Consider the following 26,587-nt stretch of genomic DNA (forward strand, 5'->3'; position numbering starts at 1 on the left):
TGTGTTTAAAAGAAACCAGATTCTGTCCATCATGATGTCCACTCTTTAATTTCACTTTACAAAAACTCTCTCTGCACATAAAAATGAGACAGCAACACTTCACAGATGTGACGGGTGACGTTACGCCTTTTCACCAGAACACGTAGACAAGTCCGATTGTACAAGGAGGAGAAATGTATTTACACAATCATACACCGAAAATACACAATATGTGACATATTTACAACACACAGACGGAGCGTTATCGTCACAAACAGCAACGGGACAGAAACAGCATTCTCAGACATTAAACTTTCATAGCAAACAGACAGGAAGCTTTTTTTTAGAATAAAAACATTTTCAGACAGTAAAGCTGCACCCAAGCTTCTGTAGAGCATCACTGCGCGTGTGTGTGCGTGTGTGTGGCCATGTATTTGATACATTGTGGGGACAATTTTCCTAACATATACTACCTTGTGAAGACCAACTGCTCCTTGTGGGGACCAAAGCCTGGTCCCCACAAGGAGAAATGATGTTTTTGGGTTAGGGGTTAGGTTTAGGACTAAGGTTTGGTTTAGGGTTAGCTATGTACTGGTAATAGTTAGGGTTAGGGTAAGGGTCAGGGTTAGGCTGTAGTTAGGGTGTAGAAATGAATGGAAGTCAATGGAAAGTCCCTGCAAAGATGGAGAGACATAACGTCTGTGTGTGTGTGTGTGTAAAAATTTAGAATGCATAGGTTTTTATTAAATTCAGTTTTTTAGTAGTCTGTCTCATTTTTCATTTTTCAAAAGGAAAGTTTCTGTAAATATTCAAGATCTCCTTGTATAAAAATCGAACAAAATATAGAATTGTATAGATCTTATGGTTTTAACCTTTTGTGATTGGCAGTTGAACGAGAAACGTCTCATTTAACAGGATACTGAACAACAGCTAACAACCATGCAGGGTTTGAAGAGAATGAAGGTTTTCACAGAGAGCAGCTGTCCTTTCTGAAACATGAACAGGGGAACGCCACGGTCACGTCATCCGGCTCGCTGGTAAAATGATCAAAAATAGATTTTCATTTGTAGGAATTGATCAGCGGCAGCCGTGGCTGACGTACAGTTTGCTGCAGATTGTTGTGGTCCCCAAGAAAATGAAAGTTTGAAATCTCTTCCTGCTAGCACCGCTACCTTAACGTGGATAGATGAGATCTTTTCAAGTCGGGTTTTGTGAAAATCTGATGAACAATTAATATCTGAACTCCTAAATGCCCACAGCGGATTTGTATTTGGGTTTTTATTTTTATTGAACGTTTACATGTGCATGCGTTAGATTCTGGCCCGGTGGTGAACTTCCATCTCCAGGCTGGTGTCAAACACGTCTCAGGAACATTTACAACAGAAGACGCTAAAAGCTAAAGTTTGATGATAATATAAAAAGGAGAGTGAGGAAAATATCTGTCACAACTCGTATTTTCAATGCAATATTTAATACTTATAATCACTTATTCCTAAAATCCGGCACCCCTAGTTCTCAGTTTGCAGGGCTTCGCTCTTGTCTCATTTTGAAAGTGTTCTCAAAGTTCCTTCATCAGATTTTCTGTCAGAAAACTCACTGACTCGTTGCAAACTCTTCTCAGTTTAGTTTCTGTAACTATAGAGCGCTCGAGCTGAATCCTCTGGTGATATTTATGTAAACTCCCAGCATTTTCTGAACCCAATTCTGCTGATTCAGTGTTTCCAAGTGAAAATCTACATCATTTTGGGAAGATTTTGTCTCCGACAGTTGCAGCTCAGTGAGATCCTGTTTCCTGTTTCCCTCTTCCTGTTTTCCTTGTTGTCAACGGCTTTTTGAACAAATTCATTTTAAAGAAATGATTTATTTTTCCACACTGAGGTCATTCAAAAGGCCGTCTACAAGTACGTTAACTGTTTCTACCTTTTCCCCAGAACCCGAGTTGAAAAGATCTGAACTATTCCTTTAAAATCAGAATCAAAAGGCAGCTCACTCTTTAGGTTTCAGTTGCCCTGAGGATGAATTTTCCTTGTTGTTCTTTACTTTAACTGTAAGACGTTTAACAGCTGGATTGATGCTGTTCCTGATTATACAGGAGAAATTAATCAGTTTAACCTAAAACTTTAACTTTTTTAACATCCCGACTCCCCAGATGAGTACTGGTTATTGTTTTATGAGTGTATTTTTGCAGCGTGCCTTTATGGTAATAAATTATAGGCTTTACTTATTAGATCTGAATCAAAGTGGAGATGCATGACTGCAGGAGGATAAACTTAGAGAATCAGCTTTTCAGTAATGTTTTAAAGACAGTAATCTGTGTATTTTAGACCGACAGGACAGACGGTGTGAGAGAGGAGCAAAGAACAGAAGAGATGGACTCCGGTCCGACTCTCATGACTTTAATCTCCGTTTTACAACCTTCCTCACCTCGAAACAAGTGACCAAAACACTTCACGTGTTGGTCTTCACTGTGGACCCACAAATTAACAAGTGTGACTCATAAATCCTAACTCCATAATCAGAGCTGAAAAAGCCTTCCAGATGAGAGGAGAAACAAATGGACGGATGGCAAACAGCAGCTGAGAGCCATGCTGGAGATGGATGACGGCACGAAGCTGAAACTGCAGGACTGAATCTTTTCTGCCCTCAGAGCAGAAGGTCCAGTGGAACCCGGGAGCTGAAAGCTTCCTCAGGCTGACACTTTCCAATCATTTCTTTCTGCTCAGACCGTTGATTCAGATAAACGTCTCTGAGACACAGAAAGTTACTTTTTACTCCTCGTGTCTTTGCTCAGGACTTCCTTCTTCCTTGGTTTCAGCTCAAACTTCATTTTATTTAAGCTCTAATTGTCCTTTTACTATTTCTGGTGTTTCTTTGTTCTTACTGTTGTTTTTCCTCTTTTTTTGACTGAATTGCACTTTGGTCAAGTTTGTTTTTATCTGCAGTATAAATAAATTTACATTGTTTGCTGATTTTAGTTTAGTTTATGGGAAATAAGAATCAATTGAACACTGAAATCAAAAATTAAAACATTGAATCAGAACCAACAAAGTAGACTTTAAGTTGGTCCAGTTTTTGGTTTGGAACTCGATTCATTTTCATTTTGATAAAACTTTGCAAAAACTGTCAGAAATTTAAAATAATCTGATTTCTTTGACCCTGCATTTGCTTTTATTTTTATAAAATGAGAAGTTCTACATTTGTGACAAACATTAATCTAAATTTAAGTCAAATATTGGACATTTAAAACCAGAATAAGGGATTTAGACCTTTAAAAACGGTTTGTATTGTCTCTTTATCTCAGACACTTTCTGTGACAATTGCCTTCAAAGCTGCACTTCTGGAACTGAAAGGTTGTTTTATAAAAACGTGGGGATATTTGCAGCTTTACTTTTCTTTTTATTGAATTAAATATCTGCGCCTCAGTTTATTTTTCTTTGCAGGCAGAAGCCACCAGCTTCCTTCTTTCAGAGGTTTTTCGTGAGACAACTTTGCTCACAGATTTGGGAGTTCTCAGATGCACTCTGAAAGTTTAGCTTTGCAGATGTGTGTGTAATCTGCAGGGAAAAGCAGGCAAACTGGGAGATGAGCACAGATGTTAGAGACAAGTTGGTGTTAAAATAAAAGACATCAAACTCATCCATGTGTTTTTGGTCAGTCTCATATTGGAAGTTTCATGCTGAAACATCATATTCTGTTTGAATGACACCTTTCAGCTTCGGGATGCAGAATGGTGAGAAAATCTGTGGCGTTAACATGAAATCACTCTGAACTGCACATGATGTGCAGATTTATTTGTCATAATTTAGTCACAGCGTGTCTCATTTATGTCTCAATGGTGTCAGTATTTGATTGCTGTTTATTAATTTATTTAGTCTCCAATCAGTCACAGTTTGGTTTCATTGGTCACCTGATGTCTCCTTGAATTTACTGATTAAAGGATGATTTTAAACTTTAACAGATTTAGAGTGAATTAGTTGCTTCTTGAAAGTTTGTTAGTGAGTCGGTTTAAACAGATAAAACTAGTACAGATAATTTACTTTTTTTATAAAGTACTGTTGAATGCTTTTTATTATGTTAAACTAGCTGACTGTATTCTTTTTGGGGAAATTGCTCCAAACTGGTGTAAAAGCTTCCTGCCTTGCAGCTTTTTATAAAAGAGAGACTTTCAGGTGATCAGCTTCTGTGGAGCTCTTTACTCCGAACACATGGATGATTTTGTTGTCTACATTTTGAGTGTAGCACAGTTGTCGGCGGTCCAGCCCACCCGGACACATGGCTGTGGGAGTGTCTGAGCCATCTGGGTCCAGTTCCACTTCAGTCCAGTTTGGGTTTCAGTCTCTGGGGTCCTGGCAGCGGGAGCAGTGGCTCATGTCTTCAGAGTAGAGCTCCACCTGGATGGTGATGCTGGAGAAACCAAACTTGGTGTAGAGCAGGTCTGTGGCCTCCTGCAGCACCGCCTGGGGGTCCGAACCCTCCTCTGAGGTGAAACCAGAAAACAACATCAGCCTCTGTTTTATTCTCTAACATCTAATTTAATGGTGGGAAACTGATGAAAAGAATCTGAAAAAATATTTAGCTGGTGTCTTTGAATTCTGACCCTTTAAAGCTCAGATAAATCACTTTGTAGAGCACATTAACTCACTTTATTGTATTAAAAAAGTAAATTTGACCAAACAATCTCTGCCACTTTGTTTTCCTATAAATACATTCATCACACTATATTTATCCTAAACTATCAAGGTGCAAACAATAATGATTGCTCCATAAAAAAGCTCCAATTTCCATCACTGAAGTCAAACATCTTGTTCTACAAAATCGAGCTGATTTGTGGTAAATAAAAAAAACTGCTTCTATATGTTCGGAGAAACGAGATCAGTTCTCTAGCTGAGACTTAGCGTGATACCTTTGTGTTTTTAAATTGTTCTTATTTAAAAATAAAATCATAAACCTGCGCTGGATTTCTCTTTGATTAGTGAGGAGAGTTTGGAGCAGGAGGCAGTCGATGTCTGCAGCGTCTGAATTAGTTTACTGAGCCAAAAGGCCCAGCTGCTGATTTACTGATCAGTTTTTGTTCCTGTCCTAATCTGTGACGGGACCGTAGATTAGATCATGAGCTCCGATACGAGCAGCTGGAGTTTGTCTCAGGAGCCTGAGGAGCTTCAAGACAAACGGACAAAAAAAAGCCGTGAAAGCTGCTGTTAATATGAAGACTTCTGTCTGTTGTTAATCTCTTTCCCTGTCATTATTCTGTATGTAGAGGCAATAAGTTCTCTTTTGTCCTTTATCGCTCCATTCATGCTGTTACCTATTGCCAGGTGGACAGAAACCAGAGACTGTCCCAGAGTCAGAGCCCACAGGTGCAGACAGTGCATGGACTTCACCGCTTTCACGGACAGCAGCACCTCCTTCACAGAGTTAAACTCTATTTCTTTAGGAGATCCTGAAACACAACAGTTGCATGTAAATTCAAGCATTAACCAAAATGTAGTTTCCTTTTTCTCCCCTCTCACTATGGGCTGGTTTCTGTTGTAAGAAGATGCCTCAGAAGAAACTTTTAGGACAAACATTTAGAGTTTATTGATGTGTGAAGAGAATTTAAATCCTATGATATCCTCAGGATGTGACCAACTGTTCTGGCTTTGTCCTACATAATCTTAAGAGTAATTATATCATAATGTCCTGCCGTATGTTTCCTTTTTATACTTCTTTCTGTGAAGCATTTATATGCTCTATCAAAACAGCCGTGAGAGGTTTTCTCAGCATGATGTGCTTCATGCTGTTTCAGATTTTATCCCTTTTACTAGCCAACATCACACCAAAAATCCTTCAAAACATATAATATGTTTTAGGAAAATGGGGGGATTATTTCTCAGTCTGGTACCTTCCATCAGTATCCTGAAGACATCTCTGAGGATGGTGAGGGTGGTGCAAAGGACAAAGACAGAAAACAGGAACGTACAGATGGGATCTGCAACTTTATATTCAGGCTGAAAGAGCAAAAGGAGACTTATTTAAAGAGTAAAACAGACATCAGATGGTGTTTTCCAAAGTAATGAGGTATTAAAGGGCTTTGGGCAAACACAGAAACAAATCTAACATCTTGCATGAAAGCAGAAAAGCTTAACTCCCTTATTCAGTCAGTTTAATATATTATTTACTTTTCTGCTGCTCGAGTGTTTTCATTGTCAAACTTTATCATATGGTTCTTATTGTTTAATCAAAATGCACATTATTGATTAATGTCCTGATGAAAGTTCAAACACTGAAGTAATAATAGTTAGATTGTCTCATAAATGTCAGAGATCAAACTGATGTCTCAGCCTCACCCTAACATGAATGTGATCTATATCTGACCCGAAAGTAGATGACGGTCGCCGCCACCATGACGCCAATGCTCTGCAGCAGGTCGCCCACCGCGTGGATGAAGGCGGCGCGGACACTCGTGTTGCCATGGCCCCCGAGGAGCGAGTGGGAGTGGCCATGGCTGACGGGGCTCTGGCCGTCCTCATCAATCTGGTGATAACCGCTGCCGTGAGGGTGGAGGGTGGTGGAGTGATGGAGGATGTAGGCCATGCTGCAGAACGACAGAGGTCCGTTCATGTTACCGTTTGTTAGGATGATTTTTACCTGAAGACTTGAAGGAAAACAACAGACTGCATATAGAAAGCTTGGCCTCAGACAACCATCTTAAAGCTTCAAGCTTGTGATGGGCACATTCTTCATGTGAGCGTTGTTGCTCCATTTTTGACTCAACAGAAGAGCTCGTGGCATTAGAGCAGGGGTCCTGGAGGGCCACTATCCTGCAGGTTTTACTTGTTTCTCTGCTCCAACACATCTGATTTGAATCAATGGGTGATTAACAGGCTTCTGCAGAACATGAAGAGGTGATTTAACCTCTAAATCAGGTGTGTTGGAGCAGAGAAATAAGGAAAACATGCAGGACCAGGATTGCCCACCCCTGCATTAGATGATTGCAGGATGACAAATTTGTTGGAGGTTTTCTCCTAGATGCCTTTTTGACCTAATTTGGTCCGTAGAGTTTGAAATAAATGGGCATGAATGCTGCAATCAACTAAAATATCAGCTCCTTCAGCACCTAAAAACACCTGAGCCATGACAGACGGGACATTTAATCACACATCAGATGGATAACTGAGAACCCGAGGACACCACGCAAGTCTGTTGACTCGTAGCAGTGGCCCTGCCTGAACATGTTTACAAAGGAAACGTTATATCTGAATGTACAGAGAAGCTAATGTCCCAGCACTTCAGCTGCGATGGACACTTCGCCGTGGGGAAATCAGAAGGGATAAACTTGTCTTTAGAGTCAGATCTTAAGGGGAGAGGTCTGTAACTAAAACCACACAACTTGGATTTTGAGATTTTGTTTTCTTAAAGCAGCTAAAATGAAGATGCAGCATCAGTAAGTCAGAAACTGTCGATCAGTTGGATAACGTGGAAGAAATCCTTGAAGGAATATTTACTGCCAGATCAAATGTGAGCTCAATATCTGGAAACATTTACTGAGTTTTAGCCAATTTCCCGTTTGCTAAGGCCAGTTTACTGTGGCAGCCATCTTGAATCAGGTTAACTCCAAAAGGTAATCAGTTGTATGATTTCTGAGAGTTTCATTAAAATCCATCCAGTGGCTCATGGGATATTTTGCTGACAGACAAACAGACACTGAGGATATAAATGAAAATAGATAGGTGGTGCTAAACCAAAGCTTTCAGACTATTGTAATAAAAGTATTTGTTTAAACCCAAAATAATTAAAACTGCAGCTGCAGAATAGAATAGAAGGACTTTTTGTGGACGTCGTTTAAATCAAATGTTCTGCCTTAAATGACAACATTAATATGAATTAAGAAGACTGTTAGTTTAATTTACGATGTAAACGTCCATTAGGGTAATAATTACTCACATTATGTTTACGATGACAGCGAACCCGGAGGTTAATAACATCACGTGACCTTCGATCTCGTAGTCGTTGCGTACAATCCTCTCGATGGCTAAATAGACCAGAGCTCCGGTAACTATCCAGATGGACATGACCGAGATGAACGCTCCAAGGATCTCTGTAGGAGGAAAACAAGCAGGAGTCGCTTTAATGTGAGCGGGCAGTTCATCAGAAACATTACAGGCCAGCATCCTTCTGTGTGAGGAGGACTGCAGGCAGCTGACTCACAAAGACTCCCTGAGGTTCTGAATCCTCACACCCAGACCTCAAAATGCTGCCGTTAGTGGCTTTAAATGACTGTTTATTACGATTATTACTGCAGTAAATTTACAAACCCTGTCAAATGTGTCAATGTTTTGTTTTGGTTTTGTTTTTTTGCAAAAAAAACTATTACATCTCAAGCTAATTTGAAGTATTTAGTTAACCAAACAGGGAGCTGTGAGTCTATTGTCAGAAAATTATCCACTAATGTTTGATATCCTGATATCTTTGGGCTCATTCCCAACCTGGAGGCTGAATTGGGCCTTGTTTCTCCAATTTACAAGATCATCTTCTACAAACTACTGAGGGTACTACTCTGAAGGTGTTGTTTCTTTTAAACTTCATCATTAAACAAAAAAAAATCAAGGATCGACATTTTAGAGATTTATTTGGACAATCATAATATAGCTCATGGTTCAGAATGTATTTCTCTCTGAGAGTCGCATCAATAATATTCATATTTCCAACAGACGTTATAAATAATCATATTTTCATCACATTTGCAGACATTCTGACTCCAAACAAGGTCTCTTTGGAACAGGCTGGCACTGAACCAACCAAACCTTTAATGGTTATTTAAACCCTACAACACTTTAGTTTCCTTTGCAGTTTTGCAGACCCCTTCAAAGGCATCAAAACTCGTCTGACAAAACACGTTCTTTGTCAAAGTTAATGAATTAAATGCATAATGTGCCAACGATTGCTTCTTTAAGGAAATAAATATGTTCATAGCGCCACCTTCAGACAAAGAGACAAAGTGCTGATCTGTTGAACATTTACAACAACTGCTTAGAAAGAAAAGAAACTACTGGTTCAAGACTTTCAGTTGTTTCATTCTGTGATTCTAAACACTTAAAACTAATAAATAAGAGCACTGAATAACCTCTCCTGACTCCACATGCTGTATAAAGTCATGCAGGTAAGTGTGAGGTGTTTCCTGACCTGATCTGTGCCAACCAAAGTTCATGGTTTTGGTTGGAGGTCTGGATGAGATCCACAGAGAGAACAGGCTCACCATCATACTCCCAAAGTCTGTCAGGAGGTGGGCCGCGTCCGTCATGATGGCCAGGCTGTGGGCCAGATAGCCTCCTGTTGGAATAAAGATAAAATATTTACCCAGATTATCTGCCAACAAACCCATGAAGCGATGAGAGAGCTGGAGTTTAGTGATCCTTTAAAACCTTAACTTATTATTACATTAATCTTGAAAGGATGATTAAAAGTCGAATTTAAAGCACCTTTAAACCATCAAACTTTAAATTAAAACTCTCCTGCCATGGGGGAAAAGAGATTTTACAGTTTTACTTTATATTATTTCCAATATTTGAGCAGTCAGCCAGTGAGTATCCACCTCTGGTTCTTATTCTTAGCAACAAAAATCAATTTCCCTCAGAGCTTTATTCTTTTATAGTTTATTGTTGCAGACAGAAATTAGGCTTTAAACATTCCTGCAGCCTTTCTTCAAATATAACCTTATATGATGGCAACATGTCTGTAAAACCACTTCTTTGTTTTCTGTAAAAAGAGGAACTTTCAACAAATCTGTCAGTTTATTTATTGTTTTAAGTGAAATATTGGTTTTAATTTATGACTATCTTTAAAAGACACCACTCTGCTCAACATGATGCAGGTTTTATCAGTGTAATTTAAAATAATACATCATTAATTTCCTCCTGAATCTTTTACAAGCTTCCATCTTTTTACCTATGACCTCTCCAATCATGAAGATGAGGCAGACTCCTGAAGCGATGAAGAGTTTCTTCTTTGCCAGCAGCTTGTCTCCAGTCTCCTCACATGCCGAAGCTTTGGGTCCGTGGCAGTGCACCCCGACCCGGTTCTTCAGCTCGATGGCCCCGGACATGCCCCCGTTCTTAAAAGGGAATTCTGGGTAATGTTCTTTGGTGTCTGCAAAGGAGCTGAGGATGCAGAAAATACTTGTTAATGTTGAGAGGTATCATCCTTGAGTTCAGTACCAGCATAAAATGGGAATATACTGATTTTAAAAGGAGAAATAACAGACAAAAACAAATCCTGAGATTCAGCCTAAAAATTCTCATTTTATCCATCTTAGCCCAGTTCTGATTGGCTGTTAGCTCAACTACTCTGGGGGTTTCTCTCTAATTCTCCAAACTGACAAGGTTCAGACTGTTGTCTGCTGCAGGTGAGATACTGACTACTGATAATAACTCCATACAACCTTACTTTCGAAAGTTCAAACTCTCCTTTAAGAATCTTAGATGCATAATGATGAAAACACGCTTTTTGTGTTATTTTAATGTTTAATTTGTTAATTCTCTAACAAAAAAAAGTGCAGCACCAAATATTTGATGGGTTATTAATTAATAAGGATTAATAAATCCCAGAGTAGAAAACCTGCCTCTGTTTTCTTCTAAATTTACTCTTTGTTTTAGATTAGTGGCCTGTTATTAGAGTAAATGTTAGCGGGTAAATACTACATTAAGAGTGCTTGAATCAGTACATTTAAAGTACTTGTATGAGAACAATAAACATGAGGAGAATCTGTATAATTTAGGTTAATGTATGAATGTGTAAAACTGTTCCTGCTATTCTTTTTGTGGGCAGAATGCATCTTATATTTAATAATTTATATAAAACATGACATGATCTGAAAGTATATCTTTATGTAGAGTTGACATAAACACAGTAAACCATTTCTTTTTAACTACATTTAATTAATTAAATATATGAGTAAAATGTTTGTTTTTGTAGCTATTGAGTGATTGGACAATGACTTGATAATTAGTCATTTACGGTCATTTATTGTTTTAGACTACAGTAAATGACTTATAATCAAGTTTTAAAGAGTAGAAAATGAAGCTACGGTTTCAGATCAGACTGTTGCGTTGGGATCTGGTAACGGTAGCAAATCTCCGCTGTATCAGGTGTTTACAGAATTGATTTTCGTGAGTAGATGCTGCAGCAGAGAGCAGCGTCGTTTAGAAGAGCTGCAACGTTCTGCGAAGTACAAACCTGACAAAATGTTCTGTAATCAATGTTCACTTACGTGGATGAATGGTGGCGAGTTGGGTCATTCAGAGAAAAAAACAGAGAAAAATCAATTGATGTTGGCAGTGAAGAAGAGTAAACACAGTTCTTTTTTATTTAAATAACAGAACTGTGTCTTTGTGAATTTTAAGAACATTTACCCTTTAAATAAATTCTTCTCGCTGGGTATAAATGTCAGTTCTTTTGGGAAATATCCTGTAAATAAAATAAAGTCTACAAGTCAAATGATACAGATAATGTTGCATTGAATGTGCTGAAGAATAGATGTATTTTAGTTGCTTTAGGTGTCAAAAAATAGATTTTAGAGGCTCAATATTTTCACTGGCAAATTTCCATTTGGGTTGATTTTCAGTCCTGCTGACTGTCAAAGCTAAAAACTGGTTTTACTATAAATTCCTGTTAAAGTAATGTTAGTCCAAAGGTTTTGCACATAATGGAGCACCTTCACTACTCGGGCAAACCAAATGTGTTCCCTGTTTTCTCTGTTGTTATCTCTAATTAAAATGTTTAAGATAAATTACAGGTGATAAAGATAACAGAAGAAAAGCCAGACTGCAATCGAGCCACAATGGTCTGCTTCAAGATCTGCGTTCTCCATAAAAACAATCTTCCTTTGGTGCTGAATAAAAGCAGTGCTTCTTAAACGTTTCCTAACGAGTACCGCCTGAGAAAATACGAATATGTCTATCATTATGATAGACATTAAAAGCCGTAGAACCACCTCAGAAGCTTCATGTGCATAAATGAACTAAACATGTGGAAAAAAACAAGAATCAGTGACGTGAACCTGGTTAACAGTTTTAAGTGACTTTGTGCTTTTCTGACTTTTTCTTATAACTGTAATATATATATATATATATATATTAATCAAGCACTGTAATATCTAACCAAAGATTGTTTTGTTCCAGTGATCAACCAAGGAATGTTGTGTAACAAAAACTGCCCCGGCCTGTTATCAGAAGAGCAAAATCAGTTTTCATCCCTTCCAAACACTCAGGTTGCTGTTTTTTGTTGCAGTGAGAGGGGGATGCAGTGATGTAGTTAATGAGGTGGAAAAAACTAATTTAGTCTCACTTGAGATAACCACAGACACACTTTAACTTGCACACTTCACTCAGGAGACTGCCTGCGTTTCGGGGTTTGCCTTTATCACACGGACACAATCGTATTAGAGGATGTCCGAGCTCAAAAGGACCAGCCAAGTGGAAAACAAAGTCTGTTCAATTATTCCACGGGGAGCGAAAACACACACCGTACACACACCGTACACACAGCTCGCAGACAGCAGGTCTGCATGAAGATTATATCCTGCAATATATCCCAAATTAAACCCATCTTTGTTCTTGTATTTCATGAAATCATGTGCATTTGCAACAAAAAAACACTTCAAAGCTATTTGGAGCTAAATGTCTCCAGCTGGCATCTGTTTAAGTATTATTTATATTTATTTAGCAGCAAACTCTTTAACTGTTATGTAGCTTTGCTAACAGTGGCTAAGCTAACTCTCATGCTTCCCTAACACACGATTTCCCGTTTATGTTTGTCTTTTATGTTCCCATTTATTAAAAAAAACAAATTCACATCTGATAACGATGACCACAAACGTCTGACAGAACATGTACAGACCGGAAAACATCTGCAGGCCACCAGATGTTAACACTTTTTAAACAAAATGGCTTTTATCAGTTCCTAATAAACTGAATCTGACTGTCTCGAACTCAGTTATAATTGGATTTATTTGGAAAGTTTTAAATTAATCTGAATAAATCGGTACATATTTTGTAGTTTTGGCTCGAATATTTGATCATAATGTCTGTTTCAATTTAATCACTACATTATATTTTGACAAAAATAAAGTTCTGTGCAGAAAACAGCAGCCAAGCAGCTTTCCTCTTTCAGGAAAATCACTTGATCGTCTCATGGAAACATGTTAAATTAGCATGTAAAACACGTTCTGCGTGTTTCCTGTGTGATTTTCACATGATTTACCACATGGGATCATGTGTGAAAAACATTAAATTCATAGAAAAAGTATCTTCAACCACTTTAATTTCTGCATTGTTGCCCCAGGAAGTGCTTGTTCGGCCAAATAAATAAATAAAAACAAAGTCAATCTTTTTTTGTGATAAATATTATCTTCATCTGTTCGCCGGCAGCCCACGGGACACGTGTATACGTTTTGTTGTTCTTTTTATTTTACTCATCAGCAGCAACACAGACATCAGCAAAAACTCTGTGATGTGTGAAATGAAATGAAACCTCAGAGGTCCTCAGGAAAGATAAACACCTCCGACTGCAGCGAGAGCAGATAAACCTGAGGTACGAGATGGCTTCAGATTATCCATGACAATAAAAAACATCTTTTTCTTACTTTACAACAACTGAGCACAACGATAATGTTTCATTCTGTTTGGTTTTATTTTAAAAGCTGTCGCAGCTCGGTGAAATCCGAACAGCATTCTCTGTTTCTTTAACGTTTTTAGCTGAAAAATGATCAGCTTGTTCGTTCAAGCTGTTCTGCAGGAGGGATCTTTGGTTTATGTTGTTTGAAACGTGGAGAAGAAATGTACAGCTGTCGTTTGATGAGTCTTGTTTCCAAATCCTTTAACTCCAACAGGAAGTGATGAAACTCCTTCTGTTATTTGGATCCATCTCTGTGAAAACTGTTAGAGTAGATGAGCTGAGAGGTAACTTCACCTCAGAAACGAGCTGGTAAAAAGTGTTGTCGAGTAAATCCTACTTGAATGAAACCAAACTTCTTGAGAATTAGTTAAATTGCTTAAAATGGGACAGGACTCAGCGGTCCACCTACACCTCAAGGATAAGGGACACTCCTTTGGACCGAGAAGACAGATGGTTCGAGAGGGGGGTAAAGGGAGAAACCAACATTAAACAGAGGAGGAGGTCTCCGATTCCAGCTTTCAAAAACATATAATGGAGCTTTAGGCCTGATCCTCAGTCAGTTTCACTCCAATCAACAGAGTTGCCCATCAGTAAGTCAGACAAACAAGGACCCTAATGACCCTCTGTTGTTAGGAGAGTGAGAACAATCTGCAAGCAATCCGGCTTACATCACATCTCCACACTCTCTATTTCTGAAGTGAGAAAGCTCCTCGGATGAGAAGCGAAACGTCTTCAACTACAGAATAGAAGTCCAGTGGTTTTTGTTTTTTAACCTTTTTTGAATTGAAAATGGGTTATTTCAGCGTGGTATGACATGTTTATTCTGGGATGTGACGATCCAGATGTTTTCTGTGGCTGCAGGGTTCTGGTTCTGCCTCCTGGTATCGGGTCAGTCCACTCTTCGTCCTGCCCCACCTGGTTTATTAAACTCTTTTCTGACCTTTCTGTCAGCCTGATCAGTGTGTTTGCGTGGATGTGTCGGCTGTAGGTTTGAGAAGCTGTTAGAAGAACCACTTCTTGTTTAAAGCCTTCTGTTACCTGAAACTGAGGATGGTTTAGTTTGGTTTTCTGTGTTAGGACTCTGGGTGAACAGCTGGACATTTAAGCTTATGAGAAAACAGTTCAATGAGGCGCCACCTTTTTCAAACATCTTCCCTCCAAAGCAGACAGACTTTCTTTTAAACGGGTTTTGATCGATAGTTCTTCGTGTTTCCTGAAGGTTTCTTTACAGTTTTATTTGGAGACTGGCTGTTTTTTCATTTCAGTTAATAAAACCTGGATAAGTTTTGGAAATTCGTTACAAAAAAACATCCTTCAGCACCAGAAATCTGGTTTCTTCTGGAATCATTTCTGCAGTTTTCTGTCTGTTTCTTGCTTCTTAACACAGGAAACTGCATATTTTTGGGTTATTAAAGGTCGGTGAGACAAAACAAGCACTCTGAAGACGTGACATGATTATTTTTACAGTATTTTCTTGCATTTTGAACTTCAGGTTAACAGATATTGAAAACTGAAAAAGAAATCTGGACAATTAGTAGGAAAGACCAACATTTGCAGGAAATTTTGAAAAGAATCTGTTGAATAATAAAACAATCTTGAGTTTATTCTGAGAGACATCAAACTGTCAGACCCAAAATAACTTCGTTTACTGTATATCACATTAACTTTGTTTTGTCTTGTGCTGACAGAGGATGGGTTCATTTAAACTCTTATTAAAAAGACAGCATTTCCTTTTTGGTGAAAGCTTTCAGATCTATAAGATCAAATTTCACTTTGTTTTTGTTTTTTTCCCAGCATGACATGATTTACCTTCCTTATTGACGCAACACTTGATCAATATATTGGTCCCAGCTTCAGTGAAGTAAATATTTTCTGACCTCTTCAGACGATAAACTTCATATCTCTGGATTCTGGACTGCAGCTTAAACAAAACGTGACGTCTGACCCGTGACTTCAGCTTGATTTTCCAATTCTTCTATTAATTTTGTATAAAAACATTGTCATAATTAACCCTTTTATTATCATAAACAAATAGAAATGCTATTAATGATCATATTTTATGTATAGATTTGAGAAGCACGTGTCCACAGTTGTCAAAACCAGTTTTTATCAGGAATGTCCTCCATCAGATCAGGAGACATTTGTCCACTCCTGCAGCTCTTTGTGTTGACTTTAAACAGATCAGCAGATTATCTCAGGTAAAAACACCTGGAGGTTGAAGGAATGGGTAACAACAAACAGATTTTTTTTGGATTAACTTCCTCCAGTTTCTTATTTTCCTTTAAACCTTTACATCCTGGTCACCACATTTTTTATCTTTTTATTTTTTTAAATTTGATTTAATTAAATATCTGAAAGAATTAAACACATTCTTACAATAAAACCTGTTATTATTGATGTTAAAATATTAAGTCTTTTCTCTCTATAGGATGAAATATTATTTAGAAAGGATAAAACTGCAACTTGTGTTGATCCAAATGTTTCATTTCCTTCAGCTCAGTTTTCCTGCAGGTTTTGGCCTTTTCAACTCTTTGCGACCTGCAGGAAAAGGGGGGACCTTCTCTGTAAACACAGCCGCACGCACGCGCACAGGAACGGCGCAAATGGTGCGTGAAACCCCAAACGTGGTGCCATCTGCACATCTGTCTGTGTGCAGCACATCTGTCTGAGCCGTGCGGGCGGTCAGGAGGTTCGGTTTGGGTTTTAGTCTTTTTTTTTTAAATAAAAACCGAACCTGAAGCCTGAAATGATTTATTAAAACTCAAATCTGTTTAATTAAAACTCAGATCTGTTTGATGAAATCTCAGATCTGTTATGTGTGAAAACAGGCTCGTGTTAAGGCCTGCAGGGATCATAAAAAACAGATTTACTGAAGTTTCTGCTGCTTATTTAGCTTCTGAATGAAGGAATTTAAGGTACACAATTTTTAACATTTCCTCCTGTTTTAATACGAAGAGAAAATATATTTCTGTGTTATTTAAAAAGCAACAAATTCTAGATTTAATCCTTGTTAGGCTCCTGTTTCAGGCCCTGCTTTCATTCCTATAATTTCCCACAGAATAAATCTCATTTCTGAGCTACAATAACGACAATAAAACACATTTTATTATCCTCATTATTAACAACCGTAATTTATTTATTTATTTCGGTGTTGTTCAGCTCTTCCCCGAGCCGTGCATGTGTTCCTGTCCGTGCACGCGCCGTGCTCGCCCCCCTCCTCCTCTGATGACAGATGATGAGTTGGAGGGCTGCTCGGTGAACTGGCCCCGGGGCCATTTGTCACAGGCTGTCCGGGAAACAAACCAAGCGTGGAAATGAATTTGTTCATTCACATCAAACAGAGCCGCGTGCCGCTCCACGCGCACCACGGTAACAACTGCTGCTCGCGCCGCGCGTGCACGAAGCCACGCGCAAAACCTCCGGGACGTTTCCGCGCCATTTGGATTCAGCTCATTCTTTACATAAAGCTTCTTTTTTTTTGCACTTTTTATTACATAAATATTTACATTTTCCCATCAGTGAGACGGTTTGAAATGAATAAAAATAAAGAATTAATAAAAGCTGAGTCCAGCATGCAGGTGGACCCTGAACATGTCTCACCTTTGCAGTTTTAGAGAATACATCCTGGCGCTCTTCTCGTCTACCAGGTGGGATTTCTCCGAATTTGCAGCTTTGTTCTCCATTTTCTCGGCCCAGGCAGGAGAATAAAAAAGTCAGCTCCTGATCTCAGCCCCGAACCAGATGCTGCAGGTGAGGCGGGACGGGTCCAGTTCGGGCTCTGCGGGACTTCAGGACAAAGCAGCAGATTCCTTCATTGCGGCTCCGACGGGCAGGAGGAGGAGAGCAGCTGTGGGAGGCTCGGTTCGGCTCGGTTCGGCTCCGAAGCCTGCAGCTGCTGCTGCTGCTGCTGCTGTGTCTGCAGCTCAGACTGATCTGCTGCAGATCCTGGACTCAGTGAGGAGGGACAGCTGGACTTTCAGCCTCATTTACAGTCAGAACCGATCCATTTGATCAGGCCCGTTTCATTTTCTGACTAAAGTCAGACATTTAAGATATTTAACATCTTTAAAATATACTGAAAAGATTTCATCTATTAAAATCCAAAAATGGCTTTTTAATTGTGTCTAAAATCCCTGATTTTTTTTTTTATTTTTACATCAACATTTTTAAAAACATGTTAAAAAACCCTCCATGATTTTTGGACCCTTTAATCACAAACTTTCAGAGCATTTTGATGCTGTTTTTTATTCTATAAATAAATTATTTCTCATCTGTCCAAAAGTCTCATGTTGTCCACCAATTAGGAATCTTAATAATTGGAGGTTTAAATTGATTTTTTTTTTTACAGAAAGTATAGAAAACGATCAGAAAATGTTTAATTTTATCCCAATCTTCATTGGGGTAAAATGCTGAAGTCACTTTTTTCTAATTTCTGATCCTTTTGAGTTTTAATTTTTTGGATCACAAAAAAACATGAATATATGATCTATAAAAATTCAAACCCGGTGGATTAAGTGTATAAATGTGTAGATTTAGCTCATAAACCTCCCGTTGTTCTGAAATTAAACCAAGCGCGGTGTCTTTGATCTTTCCTGTCTTCATTGAAGAATGATGCGTTCAGGTGCTGCAGGACAAACGTCCAAGACTTGTTTGCTTTCCTTCAGCAGCAAATATGCTGTTGACATCATGGACTTCAGTCAAGGAGGTGAATGTTTGTTTGTTTATCTGTGCACAAGATTACTCTAAAGTAGTTAACATTAGATGACATTATCAGGTAATGTTGAGGTTGTCACAAAGAACAAATGATTACATTTCAGTGGTGATGGGATCAAGGTCCAGATTCTACCGATGGCGTAGGTGGCGATTTGTGCTCAACGTAACTGTCCCATTATGACGTCAGAATGATAATTGGTCTTGTTGGTTCTTCTAGTTGTGAACAATTTTCTTTAGAAAACAGATTTTTAAACGCGTTAATGCTCTGTCTTCAGTTAGTAAAATGATTTTAAAGGGACGCATTGCAAACTCTGGAGGACTGGTTCAAAGATTGTATAAAATGGTCAATTGAACCCGCCCAGTATTGGTGTTTTTTGTGTTCTTAAATTACAAATTTGTCAGTCAAATTTCTGACTGGATGCCAACTAACACGTGTTTGTTTCCCTACAGAAGCAGCCGAAGTGACTAAAAACAGGTCAAACATTTACTTCCACAGACTGCAGCCAGCCGACCGCAGGTCAGTCATGTGACTCGAGCTTCCTCACAGGTTTCTGTCATGTGTTTTGTTTACACTGACTGCATACCTGCATTTCAGAACTGCATATCAGTGCAGCTGGAGAACTACTGGAGTAAACTCTGTTAAACTAAATAAAAGTAATTAATTTTCTCTATGTTAACAAATATAACACAAGTAATTCAGTTTTCATAATTCAACATTTATGTTTACGGATTTTCCCCGATTACCGTGAACGCAACGACAGTTTACGTCTCCTTACGTCATGACGCAATCAGTGTTTGGTTTACGCGCCGAGCCAATATGGCAACGACGAGCCACGACAGTATCCCGGGCGAAGAGCCTCTGGATGAGGGGATGGAGACGGACAGGTCGATGCTGAGGTCTGACAGGTGAGAGCACGAGAGGTGGAGGTGTGTGTGCGCGTGTGTGCGTGTGTCACGCGGTGGTTAGAGATCCGCGCGAGCTCGATTTAGCCTGCTAGCTTCGGTTAGCCGCTTAGCTCTGCAGCACACCTGCAGTGTTGTGTCAGCGTGGCTGCGGAGGAGAGAACAAAAGAGGGATAAAAGATGGAAATAAATAAAAAAAACACAACAGTCCAGCTTTAACGGAGAGACAAGATAAACATTAAAACTTTCTTATTTCTTAAAAAAGCTGTCTGTAATGTTAGCCATCCCTTTTTCTGTGAACTCTATTTTTGATTTCAGCTTAAATTTCTCCAAGAATATGACATTTTTATGAGTTTTCTGTCCTTAATAAACGTCTGTGGTCATTTTAACACAGGAACCGGAATATTTAGAGCTCTCTGAAACATTTATCTTTTACTAAATAACATGAAACATGACAGAACATGGATGTTATGTTCAGTTTAAAAGATGCTTCTGTTGATAACAACCTGCAGAACTTTGTTTGGATGTTTAGATTTACAAAATCCTGCAAAAGTTCAATGAAATCTTCAAAATAATTTACTGAAATCAAACACTGAATATGAATCAAAGCTTTTGATTTAACAGCTGAACATTGTTTTAAATGGTGTTATATATTTAAATTATGTTGCTGTTGTGTAATATTTGAGAAAATCAGCTAAATAAACAGATGATAAAATAAAACAAGTTTCAGCTGACATTATTTGGGCTGTCACAGATCTTTAAAGAGATTTACAGCTGCTCAGTGTTTAAAAAGTTACAGAAATCTGTGTTTTTACACAGAAATCTCCAAAAGATACACAATAGTCAAAGCTAAATAACAGATAACATCCTTTTGTGCCACAGCACTAAAAAAATGAACTTTTAAATCTATTATTATTGACAGCATTAGTGTGATCGCCTCTGTTTGTGACCCAGCTCTTTTAAATCTTAAATAATAAGAGATGTTAACCATTGGTTTACAGGTCAGGGTTTAATTATTTCCACGTATTTAAAAGCTGCATTTGAATTTTAAGTTTTTAAAGTGTTTATTTCAGCTGTTTTCCATCACCTGAGGTTAAACTTCTCTGCGCTGCAGCCATTTTATTTACAAGCCGCTTGATTACTTCATGTTTTTAATTTGTACAACTCGTTTGTTTTAGTCTGTAAGACGGGGCATTCAGGAGGTTCTCTTAGGGAAGTGTTTGGGAGCCATCTTTCCCTAAAATAAGCCAAGTGATGACAGCCTTACTCATGTGAGCGTTGCCCCCGCTCGTGGCGCTGCGTCCCGGGCTGCAGTGTGATTTCCTGGGGAGGGCTGGTCAGTTCCCCCCCCCCCTCCCCCTCAGACACACTGACATTAAGGTGGAGAGAAGAGCTCAGAGAGGGCCGTTCAAGTGACAACGTTCCTCCGTCTTCTCTGCACGATAACGGTGTGTGTGCAGGTCCCCCTGAAGTCGGCATTAAGCATCACTGTTGTTCTGCTGTTGTCCATTCATAGCAGCAGATCGGTGTTTAGCTGTTTCTGGTCCAAAAAAGGAGACACTTTTAGCTGAATCAGCTGGACCTGCAGGTATATCGTAAAAACTAAAACGCCTGATCTGGAGCAGCTGCACGGGGTCAACGATGAGCTAAAAAAGGCTTTTCTGATGGCAACGCAAAATGATGTCATTGATGCTGAATTAGTTTCCTGAAAAAGCTGAAGCTGCGCTGCTAAAGCTTAATGAAGCTAAACTAGCTGAAAGCTAAAGTAGCAGAAGGCTAGCTAGCAGCTAAAGTAACAAAAAGCTAAAAGTAGCACAAGAAAACAAAAAGAGAAGAAGTATGTTAATTCAGGTTTTAAACAGAATGATGTTCCTGATGGGATTAAAGAGATTTCTGTGTATTTCTATGGAGAGATGTTTTTGAATTAAGGTAAATATTCTGGAATAAAAACAAAAGTTTTAGCCTCCATCTCCTGAACGAGCTGAACTTTTTGATAAATAAATGGCTGAAATAAGACAAAGTGTGCAGAAGTAGTTGGACTGCAATAAAACACAGAAAAATAAAAAAAATAAAAACTGTCGAACCTCTTCTATATGTTGTAGTTTTATTTTAACAGAAAATCTTTTTCCAGTTTTATTAGTACGAGTAAGTTTGTTATGAAATACTTTATTATTGCTTAAATTCAACATTTGTGTCATTTTGTATGTTATTTAACATGTCTGGAGACGTCTAACGAGGAGATAAAAACCTGAAGAACAGAATCTGCTGCTCATAAATGTTCCCGTCTTCATCTCCAGCGGCAGCGGAGACGATTCCTTCAATGGCCTCTCCAATCGTGTCCCCCACTGTCCTCTGACGCCATCTTTGACGCCACAGAAACGGACCACAAGTCAGTCCAAGACCGAGCCTCCTCTCCTGAGGACCAACAAGAGGACCATCTACACCGCTGGCAGACCGCCGTGGTACAACGTGACTGGGACCACCTTCAAAGAGGCCTTCGTCATCGGTGAGTCCGCGAACAGCCGACATCTTCGTCCAGTCGGATGAAACCTGCACCCAGAGGTGGTTGTCAGAACGCTGAGTCAGCATTCACACCTTTAATTTCATTTAGTTTTAGTTTTTCCACTGATTTTTGTTTTTCTTCTTCAATCTGCATACTTCCTTATTTTAGCTGTTCAGCTCATTCAGGAGATGGCTGCTATTTTATTTTCTTATAACTTTAATACTTTTCAAAATATTTCAATATATTAAAATCTCTTCAGTTCCTTTAAAAGCATTTTTCTCTTTAAAATCTGCTTCACCTTCTGGTTCCACTGCTGCTCCTTTTTACCTTTTTAAAAGCTGCCTTTCTGCTTCTTTAGCAAATTTCATTCAGTTCATTTTCTCTAGTTTCCGACTGGCTCTGCCAACATGAAGATCTGTTTTTAACAAACTGGTTGTCACTGCAGGGGGCCATAAAGCAGCTTTCTGTTTAATTAAGTTTAATTACATCCATTTTAGAAGTGAGAACAAATGTTTTGGTAACTTTCCCAGAGCTGTAATCATACATAAAGATAAACAGAGTTAGAGTTTTTGTTTCCTTCATCTCCAAGTCAGCAGTTTTGATCCGAATGATTCATCTGGGAGCAGAAAACTGGCTCCAGTTTCACTCAGAGCAGTTTATGTCCCACAAGCAGCTCAGAAAGTGATTTCAACAAGCAGCGTTTTACAGGAAGTGGCTTCTTTTCACCTCGGTGCCACCTGGCAGGAAGCCCGCCTCCCAGGAAAGCTTGTTTTAAAGCCAGGAGGTCGTAGAAGGTGACGGATGGCTCCAGAATAAATTCTGTTGCTTTTATTTATTTTATTTATTTGGTTTTTCTGTGATATCCGACTCTGATAACAAGAACTGCAGACGTGTTGCTCAAAGGACTCATCGGGACATGTGGACAGGAGATTTATGACTGTGACCTTTTATTTTCTGGAGATTATATATTTACCCTTGTGTGTGTGGCTCATAATGTCATAACATATTTTCAAGGTTTAACTTTCTCAACATGAGGGACTAAAACACTGTCATTGCTTTAAGGAATGCTGGGCCTATAACATTAAATCACTCAGAGCTGTAACTGTATATTCTAAAGCTTTTAATTCCAGGTTTGTAATAAAAGTGCTCTTTAGGTCTGTGTGGAGGAAGCGCCTCTGGGAAAACCACTGTGGCCAATAAGATAATCGAAGCGCTGGATGTTCCCTGGGTGGTTCTGCTTTCGATGGACTCGTTCTATAAGGTAGGAACCCCGCTGACAGCTGTCCGTCGTTAAACGTGAAGATTTGATTCGTGGAATTTCAGCTGAAGGTTTTCTTCTGTAGCCAGGAACTCTGAGAGTTAATTAGCTTTTAGTTTAAAAACAACAGCCAGTTGTGCGTTGTAAAAACTGTATTTTCTGTTAAAGGCAGTGTGAACGCTGAGCGCTGAATGACTTTGCTGAAATCTGCAGAAGAAGCTGAAACTGAACCGTTTAAGCTGCTGCAGGCGACGCAAGAACCGAGAGAACTGTTCTCCGTTCTCTGTCCCAGGGCTGCGAGAAACGAATGACGTTATGTTTCCCTCCCTGCTTTGGGAGTTCATGCAGCTTGTTCTCGAACCTTTATCTTCTGAGGTGCTGGGCAGCTGCTGCGTGATTGGTCAGAAATTCAAAGTGGGCGTGGTTAATGCAGAGAGGCAGAAACAATGGCGTTTGTCACTACGAGGACTTCTTGGGGGTTTGTTCTTGTTCTTGCCACCTTGAGAGAACAGTTTTCTCGGTTCTTGCAGAGTTTTTAACAACTTTAAAGCTAAAAGGAGCAAAAGGCGAGGTCAAAGCTAACAGTAGCAAAATGCTAGCTAAAAGCTAAAACTAGTTAGCTAGATTTCTTTGCTACTTTTAGCTTTTAATCAGCCTTTTGCTACTTTTAGTTTCTAACTAATCTTTTTTATTTTAGCTAGATTGTTGATCCTTTTGGCTTTCAACTAGCCTTTGGCTGCTTTTCTTTAAGTAAGCTCTTTGCTCTTAGCTTTTTGCAGCTTGTAACTTTTAGCTAGTCTTTTGCTACGTATAAGCTCATGTTTTACTCCTTTTAGCTAATGTTCTGCCAGCGTCTTTGTTGCTTTTTGCACAATTTTTACATTTAGTTAAATAAATTAAGTAAAACTTTAGTGCAGGAACAGTTTTGTCTTTTAAAACATTATTTCTGCAGCAGAGTTTTAAGAACTTTATCTTCCAGTAACAAACGTCTTCTGACTGATGTATAAAAGTTAATTTGGGGCCAGCGTTGACCTTAAAAGCTGAATTTAAATTAGATCATGACAGAGGTCATCAGAAGTTCGTGTTTCAGGTGCTGAACAAAGAGGAGCAGGAGCTGGCGGCTAAAAGCGAGTATAACTTCGATCACCCCGACGCCTTCGACTTCGAGCTGCTCATCAACGTCCTCCGGAAGCTGAAGAAAGGAAAAAGCATCAAAGTGCCGGTTTATGACTTTACCACTCACAGCAGGCGCAAAGAATGGGTAAGAACTCGAATAAAACAATCAGACTGTTGCTTTTTCACATTTAGGATAGATTCTTTTTACACTTTTATTCATTTTAAAATGGAAACATTGGTAATAAAACCAAATAAAATGGTTGGCACCAGGAGTTAAAGTGTGAGTTTTATTTGCTTTTACACAATTCATTAATAAAAATAAGCATTAAATGTACTAAATAGGATTAAATTATATTAAATTATTATTACACTGTTGTAGAAATGAGGCAGCATCACGGTTACAGAAACAAACCTGAACGCGTCGCGGAGGAATTAGTCATTTGAACTGATGCCAGCTGAGATGCTAATTTGCTAATTATTAAGGATTTAGTATCCAGGACATTAACCACCAAAAAATCTCCAAGCAGAAGCTCTGCGAGGAATCAATCTCTTAGTGTAGCACTCCGACATCTCCTCACTTTTCCTTTACAATGTAATTTCACGGCTCAGTGGCGGAGCACGTCGTGGGAAATCGCCTTCCTTCGACTCACGACGCTGGGATCATTTTATGGGTCTTTTGTACTCTGATGAATGTAATTAAGTTTCAGATCCAGAGAGCAGTGTCAGATGGGAAGGCCAACAAATTCTCTATATCACTCCATGTTTGTCGGCTTTCTCCGGTTATTTGGACGGACAGGAACAAGCAGCTCTCCTACTTCTTCATTCTGATAAAACTGGAGGTTCTTTTAGGCGTATTAAAGAACAGATAAATCATTACCGACCAGTCAAAAAGGACAATAATTCATCAGTAAACACTTGTGTTTTTGAGAAATGTTCCTTCTTTCAGCACTGCTGTTCTCTTTTTTTTTGTTTTTCCTCTCATCTTCAAATCAACCCGTTAACTTTATAATAAAACGAGTCAGAGGAAGACGACATACAGTCCTGTTCAGACTCATCTCTTTATATTTAAATCTTAAAGAAAGACTTTATTGTAATCTTTTAAGGTGGTCTTGAGTGTTAGTTCCCCCGGCTTTCTGGAGGAATATTAAAGTTTTTCTTTTTTAAATCAGGTTTAATTTGTTCCTTCTACTGGACCATTTGTGCCTGATTTTCTAAATTTATTTGTATGTTAATCCATGGTACGAAACATAAAAAGGCACTTAATTCAATGGGGCATCCAGTATTGTTCATACATATGAGATATCTTAGAATAACCTCAGCTCATCAACCCTAGAAATCAGAAAATGGCTGTAACTTTTACAGATAATGAGCTAAAATTTGGTGTTTTTAGTAGCTGAAAACGATCTCCAGCACGTAGTCTGAGCCCTGACTGATTGTGCAAAATATTTATAGAAAACCTTGGCAGACAAAATGCATTCCTTCAACGAATACTTTGTTTTTCATAAAATTGTATTTTCAGTAAAACTGCAGCCTCTTGACTGGATAGTTGGACTGATTATATTAACAGTTTAAATCTTCATCTCGTCTTATTTGTTCCTTTTTGCAGAAAACAGTTTATGGAGCCAACGTGGTCATCTTTGAGGGCATCTTGGCCTTTGCCAACAAGGAGCTACTGAAGGTAAGAAAGATTTCCTCTTGTCTTATCGCAGGTTTCACCCTTTTTCATCCTGTTAGTTCATCATTTCGGCCCTTAAATCTAAGATTTCATGACACAACCAGACCTTGAATCAGTCGATGGTGCAGAACTAAAACATGGCCGAAATCATACATTTAAGATTGTTGGACTCATATGGACTCATATGTGAGAATACTGTTTATTGACTTCAGCTCAGCATTCAATACCATAATACCACAACAACTCATCTGCAAACTGGACAAGCTGGGGATCAGTACCTCTCTTTGCAACTGGCTGCTGGACTTCCTCATTCAGAGGCCTCAAGCAGTACGTGTTGGAAACTCCACCTCGAGCAGCATCACCCTGAACACAGGCGCCCCCCAGGGCTGTGTGCTCAGTCCTCTGCTATTCACCCTGCTAACACATGACTGCAAAACAACCCACACCTCCAACCACATAGTAAAGTTTGCGGACGACACAACTCTTGTGGGCCTCATCACCAAGGGCGACGAAACCCACTACAGGGAGGAGGTCGATCTTTTGACCAAGTGGTGCAGCAACAACAACCTCCTGCTTAACGTGAGGAAGACCAAGGAGATTGTTGTGGACTTCAGGAAGGGCCACATTGAACACCCACCATTGACCATCGATGGTGCTGCTGTAGAGAGAGTGGGCAGCACCAAATTCCTGGGGGTGCACATCAGTGAGGACCTCTCCTGGACCACCAACACCACATCACTTGTGAAGAAGGCCCAACAACGCCTCTACTTCCTGCGCAAGCTGAAGAAGG

The 26,587-nt window shown here is 39.1% G+C and overlaps 2 protein-coding genes across 3 annotated transcripts in view; one reads left to right on the forward strand and one right to left on the reverse strand.

Moving 5' to 3' along the window:
• Positions 1-4,034: 4,034 nt before the first annotated feature.
• slc30a2 (solute carrier family 30 member 2) lies at positions 4,035-17,640 on the reverse strand. The gene is made up of 8 exons (XM_017434929.3): positions 17,230-17,640; positions 9,904-10,115; positions 9,142-9,288; positions 7,903-8,056; positions 6,334-6,553; positions 5,861-5,966; positions 5,285-5,419; positions 4,035-4,456 (listed from the first exon to the last, which is right to left on the reverse strand). Exons 1-8 carry the CDS (start codon positions 17,310-17,312, stop codon positions 4,311-4,313), a joined length of 1,203 nt encoding a protein of 400 aa, XP_017290418.1. The 5' UTR covers positions 17,313-17,640; the 3' UTR covers positions 4,035-4,310.
• Positions 17,641-19,106: 1,466 nt separating this feature from the next.
• si:ch211-243j20.2 (uridine-cytidine kinase-like 1) overlaps positions 19,107-26,587 on the forward strand; it is a 19,841-nt gene continuing 12,360 nt past the window's right edge. For both annotated transcript variants that reach the window (XM_017434925.3, XM_017434924.3), the window contains exons 1-5: positions 19,107-19,248; positions 21,543-21,751; positions 22,903-23,009; positions 24,097-24,267; positions 25,729-25,800. In XM_017434925.3, the coding sequence (XP_017290414.1) occupies positions 19,160-19,248; positions 21,543-21,751; positions 22,903-23,009; positions 24,097-24,267; positions 25,729-25,800 (648 nt within the window). In that variant the 5' untranslated portion in view covers positions 19,107-19,159. The remainder of the gene's footprint in view (positions 19,249-21,542; positions 21,752-22,902; positions 23,010-24,096; positions 24,268-25,728; positions 25,801-26,587) is intronic.

Source organism: Kryptolebias marmoratus, linkage group LG19 (genome assembly GCF_001649575.2).
Source record: "Kryptolebias marmoratus isolate JLee-2015 linkage group LG19, ASM164957v2, whole genome shotgun sequence".
Taxonomy (NCBI): Eukaryota; Metazoa; Chordata; class Actinopteri; order Cyprinodontiformes; family Rivulidae; genus Kryptolebias; species Kryptolebias marmoratus.

What these genes read in the sequence shown, in the direction of transcription:
- slc30a2 (XM_017434929.3), bottom strand. Translation starts at nt 17,312, where the DNA reads ATGGAGAACAAAGCTGCAAATTCGGAGAAATCCCACCTGGTAGACGAG. An exon ending in CTTTGGTTGGCACAGATCAG is followed by an intron (nt 8,057 to 9,141) that starts GTCAGGAAACAC and finishes TTCCTCCTACAG; the next exon opens with AGATCCTTGGAGCGTTCATC. An exon ending in CGACCGTCATCTACTTTCGG is followed by an intron (nt 5,967 to 6,333) that starts GTCAGATATAGA and finishes TTGCTCTTTCAG; the next exon opens with CCTGAATATAAAGTTGCAGA.